Source organism: Erpetoichthys calabaricus, chromosome 5 (genome assembly GCF_900747795.2).
Source record: "Erpetoichthys calabaricus chromosome 5, fErpCal1.3, whole genome shotgun sequence".
Lineage (NCBI taxonomy): Eukaryota > Metazoa > Chordata > Cladistia > Polypteriformes > Polypteridae > Erpetoichthys > Erpetoichthys calabaricus.
The window spans coordinates 188,815,231-188,829,887 of record NC_041398.2 but is presented as its reverse complement, the minus strand read 5'-3'; the positions used below and the strand labels follow the sequence as shown (position 1 = coordinate 188,829,887).

The following is a 14,657-nucleotide window of genomic DNA, read 5'->3' as shown; positions in this document are numbered from 1 at the left end:
ATAAGCATACACTTTCCCTCAGCAGGAACTTATTCTCAGCACTTCCAGCATCAGCATTTACGAAGGCTGTAGTTGTAATGGATTACAGTACCCAAAGGGAAGCACCATGGCACTGTGGTTAGCAAAGAGGTCTCAAACATCCAGCAACCTATGCCTTTTTGTACAGCATGTGTGCAGCTAACATTTTCTTTGCATGTCTGTAGAAGCCTTCATCTCCTGTCCCTAAAGATGTATGGGATGAGTTGAATGGCAATTCCAAAGTGGTCCCGTGTGAATGCCTTTACATTAACTATCTCTCTGTCCATATGGTTTATAGAATACTGTCAAAAAATGTTTGCCCATGTCTAATTTTCCATATTGCATGTTTTTAATAATAAATGTAGTCATACTTTGTTACTGGTAGTATAACATAGGGGAAATGTTTAGAGAAGAAAAGACAAAATGAAGTATAAGTATTGTCAAGTGTATAGCAAGAAGCATGTTTGATTTGTTTTGTGTGGAGAGAAATCAAATTTGAAATCTTCAGAGGTGGAAAAGATATTTATCCCTATTAAACTCAAAAAATGTAAATGGATAATTAACATCAAATATTTAACAGATTAGCATTTCAGTCCTATTTAGAGCACCCTGATAAGTCTATTTTTTCACCAATACAATCTGAGTGAAGCTGACATCATACATGTTCTTGAGGTGTATTATTCAATTAAAAGGGAAATTTATTAGAATATCAGAGCAATTTTCACCATTCAGCCAACAAGCCTACCAATCCTATTCATCTACCTCAGATTCTTCAAAACATCAAGATTTGAAGGTTCCTAAAACCCTAATACCCAACACACTACTTAGTAATTTATCTATTTTGTCTGTGGTTATTTGTGGGAATAAAATATTCTAACATTTATCTGAAATTTGTCTTTAACAAGTTTCCTGCTGTGTCCCCGTTTCTAAGAATTACTGTAAACTGATATTTTTTAAATTCATGAAAACATGTAGAAAAAAAATGCTACTGGTGACAATAATTATGAAAACAGCTACAAAGCCACTTCTTAACCTTAATTCACATTAAAACAGATACAATTTTAAAATTAATTCATTTTGGCCTTCCATCCACTTGGCAACTTCATTTCCAGCTACTGAAAGGGAATCTGGCTAAGATCTCTCTAAAAGCAAGGTTTAGAGCCTTCCATAAAGTTACACCTAAAAGAATATTCAGAAATTTGCAAGCTGCTCTCTCCTAAGCTAAATTCATTGTTAGTCACCAATAAGTAAGTAAGTCATACAGGGTTCCTGCACACCAGTTTCATGTCTTCACAAAGAGAGAGGCTGGCCATGAACCCAGAGTATCTGAGTCAGAAGCATTACTCATCCAGTTGAACTACAGGAAATGTTCCTTCCGCCTGAGTGAATAAGCACGCTTACTACTTCTACTGGAACTGAGAGGGTATCGAATTACAAACTGGCGGGCTTTTTCTCTCTAAGCCTCCCTGCCCCATCTTTACTGTGTTCATAACTGGGCAAAAATGGCATCCATAGCAGGGTTGGTAGGCAGAAATCACTACTCACTAATAAAAACTTCAGCACTCACCTCAACACTTTGCAAAACATACATGGAGAGCCCTCATAAACTTTGAAACAATGTTCTTCAGACAGATTTTGGCCAAACACTGTGTTTCTCACTATGTATGAAGCAACTCTAAAGTTGCAATGAGAAAATAATCAGAAAAACACACTAGGGAGTCTAAATTAGACTGATAAACAAACAGTTTAGAGTTTTGGAATGGCCTAGGCAGTTCCCAGACCTAATACCTAATGAGATGTCCTGCCAGGATGTTAAATGATCAATTAATGACTGAGTACTCTCATATTACTATATAAATCAGTTCTGTAAAGAGACTTTGACGAATAGCCTACCACAGAACTCAGATGAACTTCTTAACAACTTGAGCATTATTGTTGTTAAATGTGTCAAAACCAGTAAATGAGTAAAAGTGGGTAGCTATATTTTTACTTTGAGCAATAAGCACTGCACAGCTTTAATATGTTAATGACTGCAAAAAAAAAATATGCTATTTCTTCACTTTGGGTTCGTTTTATCCAAAAGTTGGTGGTGTATAAATACCTAAAAACATTTACTATTGTGAAGTACGTGTGGAAAAATATATAAAGCAAAAGTAGTAAACATGGGAAAGTATCCACTTTAGGAAGTTGAAAAAATGAACTACTTGCTTAACTGCTTTTAGGATGACTAATTCACAGGGAAACCGATGAAAATATTAATCAGTGCAGTTTATGTGGTTCTGCAAACAAGAGAACTTGCAAAAAAACCTTTTTTTCGCTAAGGGATCATGGGAAGGTAAAGCCTGTCTCAGTGGCTGAAGCCTACGTGACAGAACACCAGTCGCTGTCTACTACTGTATTCCATCCTGTGCTATTTTACCATACTGTTTAAATTTAACGACAGCATAAAGTTTTTTTTTATTTAAATGTTCTGGGAGATTAAAAGATATACATTAATTACCAAAGGGCTGCACTGTTGTGCTGTCCAAAATACTTTTTACATTTATAATGTAGCCATCAATATGGTTCATTGAAATGTTAATAGGTTTACTATAAGAGACACAGACATTATTAGAATGTCCATATGAGAATAAACTACTACAGTATATAACAAGATGTAATCATTACGCTTAAAAATGTGTATTTGCTATGTCACTGCCACAAATTATACATTATGGTTCAGAAAATTCAAAAGAACAAAACACCTGAAATTCACATGAAGACCCTGTCAAAGTAAAATGAGCTTTGGACCTATAAATGATCCTGATGATTTACAACAAAAGTAGAAAACTCATGAAGGTGTAAGGACACTGTCTTGACATGCGTAAGACGCCAGTCAAGAGGACTGATTGTATTAAATTTCATAGAGGAAAAGGTAGGTCTTTCATGAGGCCTACCCATCGACCAGATCAATCTGTCTATGCATTAGAAGACAAGGAGGAGAGACGGACAAGAGATCTAGACCACCCCACAGCATCATGAATACTTGGTGATTGAAAGGTTTACTGTAGTTTGCAGGTTTAATAATTGAAAACCGATAGCTGAAGCTAGCTGTGCAATTTATTGTAGCTAAAATTAAAATTGAGTATTTTTGTGATTTAGTTTTTCTAGCTATACACCAAACAGTTAGCGCCAAGTACTCACTCAGAGGGTGGGTTGTTAAAAATCATTAAACTATAAAATAATGAAATTATTCAATTAGCTTGTTGTATTAATTTTACAAAGGAGAGACTGAAACATGGGAGTGGACGAGCACAGTGATAACAACTATGACAGCCCAACAACTGGAGATTCTACTTTATGAAAACTACCTTTAAAACAGACACAAATAATCCATGTTTTGCAAGGAACTAAAGCAGAACAACCTCACAGGCAAATTTAACTACACAAATCTGCTATAACTGAGTCCAAGCAAGATCTGAGCTGTTTCAGATATCATAAAACAAAAGTAAAAAATGACATGCTTTCTTTGTACATACGTACGCAGTTATTTCATAGGCGAGGTTCAGTAAGATGATATCCCCTATGTTAACCTCAAAAATTTTAGACAGTCCAAGTATTTCCCCAGCATAGGGCTGTGAGATGTACTTTTCCAAAGCAGCTGCAATTGGGACCACTGCATGGTGAACAAACTTTGGTACTGTAGTACTAGAAAAAGAAAAAAAAAAGATTTAGTAAAACAGGTAACAGGATATAATCTTAACTGACTCAGTACTATATCTAGCTTAGCAAAAATATACAGCATATAAAATTACACCATTAGAACCTAATTCAATCTGAATCATAATGAGGTTAAACAGACAGGCAAATAATGGGAGACAGAAAACTTGAATTGTTAAAAATTGCATATATTTAGTATGTGAAAAATGCACATTATAAAAGCACAGCTTCTGAATGTTTTGTTCAGGAGTAGTTCAGTTTACATAATATTGATTTAGTGTACTGTATACTTTTATTCAAATATACTATTTGAACACTTTTCAGATTTCAACAACTGGCAAATTCAGCAGTTCCTTTGGTAAACTATAGTTGTGACTGAATGTGACACTGAGTTTTAAAGTTATCCTCTTCTCACAAGGTATAAAGGTAATATTTTTCCATTAAACAGCAACTTGAAATATTTTGGATCTCCACATACTTCCTTTGTTGAACCTGAATTCTCTTAATACAAACTTAGCAATATTTGCACACAAGAAATTAAAATACTATGATGATGAAGTTTCCCTGTTGTTCTGTCCAACAGCATTTATTCAGCAATTATATATAATTTACTACCTGATATGAGAAAGGATTAAATTATTGCCTAACAACCCTTCTATCTTTGAAACTGCTTAATGCAAATCACCACCAGGTTGGTGCCACAGCCTGCTTCAGGAAAACAGTAAAAGCTGATGTTTGTATATCATGACATATTATCAATGTATTTTTTATATCCATGCTGTTACTTGTATAGCACATACATTTATCCTAAAATTCTCTGGAATGAGCACAAACCATTTTATTATCTCAGGAAGGTATAGAAATTGTGAGAAGAAACCCAGTTAAACTCAAAACATTCACCCGATTTGTTGAACTACCTTTAGACTGGCCAGAATTGGCCTCCTCATGAACCACAGATGTACCATATTTTTGGCTACTGAAAGTAATGGTCCAAAAAAGTAAAAAACGGCTAAATCAGTATTTGGCCGATTGAGTAAAATGCTGAACTCTTTTGACTAAATTTGTGATGCCATTTCCATTGCTCTCCAGTGCTGGTTATGGATAGCACTTTCAAACAAGCACCTCTTGTTCTTATGGGAATAAGTGATATACCACATCACATTGTGGGATGCGGACACCATTTTTAGAAAATTGTATTGGTTTATTTAAAACGAGAAATTACTAGTAGTAGTGACATGCATGCAGCTACTGGGCTCTACAAGTTTGCAAAGTGCCTCTGTGTGCTTTGATATCTTTCTGTCATTTTATCTATTACATCACTATATGGCATAACAACAAAAAACAGAGTTTAGATAGGCATTGTAGTCTATGGATCTTCAACATGTTAAAATGCCAAGCTATGTTCACATTTTCAATTAGTTAGTGATGTTACATTTCTTGAGTTATTCCTTTAGACGTGCAGTCAGGAGGATGTTGTGCAGCCTTGTTCCTGTTTTATTGGTGTCATTAGACAGATTTGTTGATTCAGGAGTTTTGATTCCTGAAATATGCATATCATGTAGCTCTTTGTTATCAGCTCTTAACGGCACTCCTTTTGACATAGTGTGTCACAACTTTTTACTTTAAATGCATTTTTTGCAGTTCATATTGTCATACAGATTGCTGACTAACAGAGAGCACACACTGCCCATGCGACTGTATCACTTACGTTTACTGTTTGTCCATTGATGCCACTGAATGCCAATGTATAACCTGATGCTACAGAAAGGTTTTTCCATTGCATCAGATGTTTATTTTTAAAGCATGCAATGTGCTCTCTTACGTGACACACATTTATATTTCAGATTTTTGTTTTAGGAAACTTTTCAACTATAGACAGTTCACTGTAAACAGAAGCTTGCTGTCTGTCGGACCAGTTTAATGAGAGCACATCTAATCTGTGCAGTTCAAAATCACTGCCCTACTTTAGGCACAGCCTTCATGAGGAGTTGGATTGGTTTAGAATTGTGACACTCAGTAAACGTCTAATTGTTCTCACCCAGTTTTAAGCTAAAGCCACTAATGGTTGTCTCCAAACATACTGTATATATTACATTTGGCTTCACCAAGACAACAGTACTACAAACTACAGTAAGTCGCATTACATAAGGCAGCACTATATTTAGACATATTGATGTGTATATGTTAAGTGCCATAATGGATTATTCCAAATGTTATCATAAACACTGTTGAGATACTGCAATTCTAAACAATTAATGATTTATTTGGGAGGAATGGATCCATGAGTCCATTATTTTTTTAATGAAGTAGATCAACATATTGTCTATAAGGATATATCATTTCAACTTTAAATCAGTCAAATAAAAAGGAATTGAACTGTAATACTTAATATATATCTAAGAAAGACTTCTACAGCTATGAGTCAGCAGCTGTACCATTAGTGTTTATGATTTCACAAATTTAACTTTTTACAATTTGGCATTTTAATGTTACTGACCTGGATTTGACACACAATGTTTTTTACCATACATATAATGACTGTGCTTTCTTTATGGACTTAAATGAAAACACAAATAAGGTTGAAATTAAATAAACAATATACAGTAATAGTTCAAACTTATTTCCAGTACAATACTCTGCTTTTTACACTATTACTAAAAATGACCCAATTGATAATGCAATAAATTTAAAGTAATAGTTGGTTTCAGTTGTCATGGTCGTCTTTGTAGTAGAGCAAGGGTGTCCAACTCTCATCCTGGAGGGCTACAAGTTTTCATTTTAGCCACTTTGTTAATTAGCAACCAATTGCCAGTTAACTCAGGGGCCTCATGTTGCACACACCCATTTCCACGTTCATATCAAGATGTATAAAAACTAAACTTGGTGTACCGCTACACACATTTTCACGACAGCCTCAGACACGTTTCTGGACGGTTTTGTAAACAAGCGGCATCCAGCGTCAAAGCAGTGCTACTGTTTCTGTGCGGTTTCCCTCTCTTTTTTAGATTTACATCCATGACACAGGCTTTATCAAACCAAAATTAACTGCATATCATTTACAAATTTAAGGCACTTGATTGTAATCAATCTGTAACAATATAATGGTGCACGGAATGGCCAAACAATTCCGTCTACCATGGCTGCTTTACTGTTTTTAGAAAACATTGCAAATGGAAAAAATAGAAGAGAGTGCATATTTAGAAATCACACTGATTTCTTGTCTCATGAAGATGACTGGCTTCTCAATTGGTTTAGATTTCTAGGAGCTGTCCTCTTGGAGCTGTGTGCTAAACTGGGTCCAGATTTACAAAGGCAGACTTTGAGAAATTTTGCTCTACCTGTTCCTTTGAAAGTTCTGTCCACCTTTGGGTTTTTAGCCAAAGGAGCTTTTCAACATGAACTGGCTGATTAATCAGGTATTTCTCAGTCATCACTGAGTTACACCATGCCAGCTGTATGGGATGGTATTATTCGCTTGTCATACAGATATATATGATTTCCCTACACTATGGTTGAACAGGCAAACACCAAAACACAATTTGCAGCAACATCCAGTTTTCCAAAAATGATCAGTACAGTTGACTGCATACATATTTCTATAAAGGCATTTCCATTCTATTAATGTGAAAAATATCTGTGATGCAAAAATGCATCTCATTAATATTGTCATGAGACAGCCTGGCTCATCTCACAATTCATTCAAACTGAGAAATAGTAGTGCTGGGAACTAACTTGAAAATGGTGTTGTGTGTGATGGCTGGCTTCTCACTAAGATAAGACATTTAAAATTGCCCCTTCAGTCAAATTTGTAAGTTATCTGTAGGATGTAACCATATAACACAATTACTTAGGTAACAGCAGGTACCTGCTGAAGACATGGCTTCTCACCCTGCTCGCCAACCCACTGACTGAACTAGACCGACATTATAATGATTATAGTGGTAGAACGTACTATGGAGCAGTTTATGGGCCATTGGCACTGCATGGATAAGACTGGTGTAGTGCTGCTCTGAAGTCCACAGAAAGTGTGTCGCATTGTGCAAGCATGTAGCATGCTGCATAACGTGTCACACAATCGTGTCTTAACCAAACCTGTAGAGATGCGGTATGATGAACTTCACCCTGGCCCACCAAATGATCAGCCAAATCGGACAGTATTTGTTTGACTGTAATTAGCAGAATATAAAATGCCAGTGATAAGTAAAATGGCGGTTATATGTGTCTCGTCAACAATTGCAGCAGCTCGCTGCTCAAATGTTGTTAGCACTAGGGTTCTGCTACCTCCTCCAGTGGTGTTGACATTCAGACAGTGGGCAGCAACTCGCCTTTTCATGTCGACTATGATATCTGAACACTTCTTTTTTATTTCAGGCACCGTGTGCCTTTTTGAACTTGAATTTTTGAGTGCCTCCGCCACACTATGCCACTGCTTAATCCACCACATGTTTTTCCCTATCTCCACTTCACTGAGAAGAACTCAGTGAAGCATTCAGTTTAGCACTCAGTTTAGCATTTGCTGAAATTCTTCTTTTTTAACATGTGCTTTTCCCACTGTCTTTTAACAAAACACTGAACAGAAGGGGCTATTTATATTGATTTGCATATTCAAACAGGGTGGAGCTGTAGGCTTGTGCATGTGCGTTAAAATTCCCTATAATTGGAATTTATAAAGGGAAAGTCCGTAGAACTTTGCTTACTCACATTTTTAGTTTTGTCAGTGTGCCATATTTTAGTGTGAACTCTACACAAGGAGTTATACATGAGGCCCCTGGAAAATCACCATTTTTGCTCCAAGCAATTTCTTAATTTGAAATCAATTTTGGCATATTTTAGTGAAACCTACTGCATAACTTGAGACTTTTTTAGTGATCTCATTCGGACAAACCTGTTGACTTTGTTTTCATTTTAATGTGTACCATCAAATGTATTCAAGAACTGAACAGATTAACATTTCTTAAAACATCTTTTTCTTTTCAAATACTTAATTAAAACAGATAATGTATGATGAACACCTACTATAGATGCCAATAGAATCAACTTAGCTGGTCATCTTTTGGCTCACTTTGCACCTTCATTTTGCTTGGTTGAAATGGTTAAAGGTTCTGAATTTTAAAAAAACAAGTCAAGTCTGAATCTGTCAAGCATTAGAGATTTGACACAGAGAATGGACTCACAGGTGCCTCATTTATAAAGCTCACGTATGCAAAAAAGAGTCTTGAAAAGTGTGTGTGCAAATTCCCACACAAACGTTTGGATTTATAAAAGAAAACCTGATGTAAGAACTTGCATATATTTACAGCAACTCTGACCCAAGCATACACAACATTTCAAACTAGGAAATGACGACCCCCTTGATAAAGTAAGGAAATGCAGCCAAACCAGCTAATAATTCATATCATTGAGTCGTTATTATAATGTGGTTGACGTGACAAACTATTACACCTCAAAAACAACGAATATGATACACAGACTGTATGTTAGTTCCCTTTTAAGAAAACCGGTGCTGCAAATTTCCACTGAAGAATTTTTTGATATTTCTTCAGTTTATTTTGGCTACCTGTGTCACTTCTCAGGGAACTAGCCGGCAAGTCAGGAATAGGTCAGTCAAGTTTCACTCCGTCATGCATGCTGTGCTAGTAGCCATTAACTGAATGGCGAGGTGCTACATCCAGTTTTCATATGGTGTGAGTGCATATACAAAAACACAATGTTTTTCTCAACATTGAAAGTCAGTTTGCAGCAGTGTTTAATTCTCCTAACATAATCGGATCACTTTACTGCACTCATACTGAAATAAGGGCACCTAACGAGAACTAAGCTGCTTTTATTAACCATAAACAGTTGCACTTCATTAACGCACAAGTCATCCATGATGGACTGGCAAACATCATATTTCAGTAGTCTCGTTCAACTTGTGATTCATTTATTTTGAGGCAAAGTAGCTTTGACAGACATGATGGTGCTGTATGTGGTGGGTGGCATGTAGGTGAGGTAGCTGGCTGAATCCTCAGTGTTTCAGATGGCCTTTACTATTCATTGTAACAGCAATCATACCATGACAGGAGTCTGGTGATAGCAAATACCAGCTCAGATGCTGGTGCCTTATGCCCTTCTTGGAACCCCAGAGTTCAGAGGAAAGGTGCTATAATGATGCACAAGACCTTGTGCTGTCAGTTGCAGAGCATAGCCAGATACTCTGGAATGCAAGTGGCAGGGCCTTGATGCATCAGAAGGGACAGACTGCTCTATCAGCCAATGAAGTTCTGCAACATTATAACTGCATATGTATGAGGCTGATTAGTATGCCCCATATATGGATGTTTCAGATTGCCATTTGAAGCACACTCAGGTACAGAAATTCACAAGGCAACTGCGATTAACGGTAAATTGCATAGAAATGTGTGTACACCAGGTTTTATAAATCTGATATCTTTGGTGCGTGCACATATTTTCATTCTCGAATCCAGGCAAAGTTTTCAAAACATTCACAGGTTGGAAAGGCTGCTGCTAAGGAGCTTGACAGTGTCAATTGGGGTGAATGTTGCCTTTTTCAATGTACATAGATTCTGACTTTTAATTACATTACACAAGAATTAGTCTCAACATTTGATGTAGGAGAACAGAATCACCAGCCTGGCCTCCTACCCATGATAACTGGTTTTATGGATACTAGTTCAGATGCTGCTCTGGGTGGCCACTTCTAGATTTTTTTTCATTCTCTTAATGCTTGTTTCTTTTATTACCCATCCATCTATTTCTGAATCATTTTAATCCATTTAAGGCCTGGGGGTAGGGGCATTCAGAGCATTTGAGCTCCCACATACAGTATATGCCCACAAGTTCACTCAACATAGACGGTTGCCTCTTCGGACTTCAGCAGACATTACATGCCAATTTCTGCTTCACTACAAAAGCACTTGTGTGTGCTGCTTGCGGTATACACAAAGTCAACATGGGCAAGTATTTGTTAAAGCAAAAATATATATATATATATAGAATTGCTTAGACAGGTTTCAGAAAGAGTATAATCTTGTGTATCAACATCACTGGCTGCCATTCTGCATTGGCTGTGCACACACCTGAAGTCGGATTTGGATTTGTTCCGGCTGCATCAACAATGGAAGAAAGGCAAAGACCAGGCATTGGTCAATTGTAGGGCTCAGTCATTTACACTCTCACAACAACACATACAAGGCCAGTTTAGAGTCACCAGTAAGGTCAAGCAACTCTGTAATGGAAGTCCCATTCTATTACTGGGTACACTCAAATGGGCCACTTTAGAACTACCAATTAACCTAAAAATGCACATAAGGAGGAAAACAAGGGTTCCCAAAAAACATGCAGACACAGACAGAAAACGGATGCAAAAATATACTGGTAGGCCCTTATTTATACTTTCTAATAAATAAGCATGACACCTTCCTAGTGCCATACAAAAGGACCAGAATTGCACGATAGATTGCAAGATGACAATTACACACACTTCCTGTTTACACTTTGACATAAATTCCAATAAAGTAAATAATATTAGTTATGTGCGAGTCCAGTTAAAGGCATGATTCAGCCAAAACGAAAATCTGAGGCCTTCCAAGACTGGGACTGTGCACCTCTGCTCAATATGCAAGATAAAAGAGCCCATTTTAAGTTAACTATAATTCCTAGAATCATCATAAATATAAAAGCAAGCTTGATTTTTAAAACAATATTTTTTTTACTTAAGGAATTGGCAGTTGAATGTGTTTAATCCAATAGAATCTACCAATTTGACAGGGGGCAGCACAGTGGTGCAGTGGGTTGCGCTGCTGCCTTGCAGTTAGGAGACCCGGGTTCTCTTCCTGGGTCCTCTCTGTGTGGAGTTTACATGTTCTCTCTGTGCCTGCGTGGGTTTCCTCCCACAGTCCAAAGACATGCAGCTTAGGTGCACTGGCAATTCTAAATTGTCCCTAGTGTGTGCTTGGTGTGTGTGTGTGCCCTGCGGTGGGTTGGCACCCTACCCGGGGTTTGTTTCCTGCCTTGCGCCCTGTGTTGGCTGGAATTGGCTCCAGCAGATCCCCGTGACCCTGTAGTTAGGATATAGAAAGGGTTGGGGGATGGATGGATGGAAATTTGACAGGTGTGCTATACAAGCCCTATTCGGTAGCCCAGTGGTCCAACCAACTTCCGTTTTTCATTGGACTCCTAGCCTAATTAAACTACTCATTATTTCCCAGTTTCTATATTTTTGAGTCAATGTAGAAGTTTGGCAAATTTAAAAAAAAATCTACCAAGCACTGCGGTGGGCTGGCGCCCTGCCTGGGGTTTGTTCCTGCCTTGCGCCCTGTGTTGGCTGGAATTGGCTCCAGCAGACCCCCCGTGACCCTGTGTTCAGATTCAGCAGGTTGGAAAATGGATAATGGATGGATACCAAGCAGTTGTTAACAGTATTTTCAACCTAACTTTCATTCTGCTTTTCCAGGTATGATTTAATTTATTATTTACTAATTAGTGGGTATGACTCTGAAGTTGTTGCAGTTTTCGTCATGCAAGGTGTCTTCTATACGTGTTGTTAATTGTCTCTATTAGGGTTAAATGAAGGAAGCAAACTACACAAGAAAAGGGCAAAATAAGAGGAAAAACAACAACAAAAAAGTTAAGCATTTATAGCTTTATAAAGATAGAATTGGTTCTAAATGTCTTACAAATGTAAAAAAACGCACTGTTGTGTTTTTCTGAATGCAGAATAAGAGAAGAGAAAAAAAGACCAACTAATTAAAGGAGATCAGTTGTTATCGATTATTATCACCAACTGTGAATCTAGTTGGAACAAAAACATGCAGCCACAGGGGGTCCCCAGGACTGAGCTTGGGAACAACTGCGGTGTCCTGTACCTGGCCATCCGACACACCCGGGTGAAGAGACTGCTTTAACTTTCTAACTTAATTCCGTAATTTAAAAAACGACAGGGAATGTCTAATTAAATCGTTACTTAACCTAAACATAACATCGTCAACCCCCAATGCATCAGATTTACGACCGTGACTTGACCGGAGTCTGACACTAGACTATAATGCGAGGTTCTGAAGAAATGCATTCGAGTCCGTTTTACCAAAGTATTGAAAAATTCGGTGAAGTAAATGCCGTGGCAAAGAAATCTGCGTCCTGTCGATTACTTACCGCCTTACCCACACTGGACGAATTTACCGGCTCTCCGGGTTGTTGTTTACGCAGCCATCGACACCACACCTGCAACTATTTGGAACCTGCACAAAAACATTCGACTTGTCTTACGTGCATTTACATCAAACCGTTAACCTTTTTATATTTTTAGTGCTTATTGAAATAAGGACGTTTTTTCCCCCTAAACGTACTAACGAAGTGAACACAGGGCCGTATCTCCGTTCCCAACACAACCAATACACTTGAATCACTGTGTTGAATCCGGAATACGCACGCTGCTAGGCGGGGCTTACTAAATTCCTGTCTAAACGAATCTGCTGATTGGACGGATAACATGAAGTTTCTCCTGTCAGTCAATAAAATTCCTTAGTGGCCGGTCACGGGGTGCGCCCGTATGACAGATCACAAAGCAGACTTGTTACTAGGTTACGAACTACTTAAAAAGGTTTTAAATAGATCCAGAAATCGACCAGCGAGTTATACCGAACTTTGCAACCTTACGTTAGGGGTCGGTAAAAGCAAGTACTCTTGAATGGAAATAACTTCTAAAAAGTGTTAAATAGGTCAAACTAAACAACCCGTCATCCAAATGGTGCAGAGTAAAATTTAAGTTTTCAGTCGAAACTTACTCGATGACGTTGGATATCAAAGACTGATAATCAGTGTCGTTAAAATGGTTTCGCAGCGGCAGCCACCTATCCTCTGGTGGTTTGTCCAGTGAAATATTGATTAAAGGAGGCGTGAAGTCTGATCTGCCAAGGGTGAGCAGCGCCAGAGACACCGTGAATTGCAGCGCCGTTGCAGTCCGCATCTTTGCCTAGCTGGTAAGAACAAAATAAGCCTTAATATCCACCTTCTGAAGCTCACGCCCTCATGATAACCGTGGTTTCTTGAACTTGATCAACTGAGGTCCTGAGGTCCCCTGAAGGAGCTCTACACCACCCCCGACCTTAAGTTATATGTGAACCAAAACAGTTACAGCAGAATGTTTCTATTGGATATCAGGCAAAGACTGTAAGACAGTGGGCGTTCCAAAAATGGCAGACCCCGTGGATATCCAATCAAGTGTATTCGACTGATCAAAACAAACAAAACTCGCTTACACTAACAAAGTAATGAACTGCTAAATTGACATTATATCAAATGTACTTCTGCTCAGTTAGTAACCAAAAACGGCATTAATACCGTAAATCAAGGCACGGATTAGTCAAACTTAATTAGCAATTTAGTATTTTTATATAAGTATGTTTTAAATTAAAAACTAAATTTGTGGTAGTAAAAAAACAAAGGTACACTGGCGCAGCAATTCTGCGACCTCAGAGCATCAGGACACAAAGTTTGAACGCTGTGCCCTGTCGCACACTGTGTGGACTTTGCATACTCTCTCCTGCTGTATATTTGAGAGATGGATGGATGGACTTTATTTCTCCTCAGGGGAAATTTGGCGTTTTACAAAAGCTCTTCAAATAAATAAATACATAAATAGGTACATAAATATATATATACATAAATTGTCATCTTATCTTTACTCCAAGTAATGTATGCACCGCAGTTTATTAACTATCCATTTATTTACCTAAGAGCCAAAACCTGCTGCATATCAGTGAATACATAACAGAAATGACAGCACTAGTATGCTTCAGAGGGGTCAAGCAGCCTAATTGTGTCAAGCCCTTGATCTTATTGTCCGTTATATTACTTATAGACCCTATTCAACTTCCTCATTTTTTGAACACATATGAAACCCCAAGGGGCGCGCCCACACCCAAACAGCTTGGTTGGAT

General features: G+C 37.8%; 1 protein-coding gene across 1 annotated transcript in view; it reads right to left on the bottom strand.

Annotated features, from left to right (window-relative positions):
* Positions 1–13,827, bottom strand: part of LOC114652111 (N-acylethanolamine-hydrolyzing acid amidase-like) — a 41,765-nt gene extending 27,938 nt beyond the window's left edge. Inside the window, exons 1-2 of the mRNA XM_028802309.2 lie at positions 13,503–13,827; positions 3,541–3,705 (exon numbers count right to left, since the gene is read on the bottom strand). Coding sequence (XP_028658142.1) covers positions 3,541–3,705; positions 13,503–13,684 — 347 coding nt within the window. The 5' untranslated portion in view covers positions 13,685–13,827. The remainder of the gene's footprint in view (positions 1–3,540; positions 3,706–13,502) is intronic.
* Between the last annotated feature and the right edge of the window lie 830 nt (positions 13,828–14,657).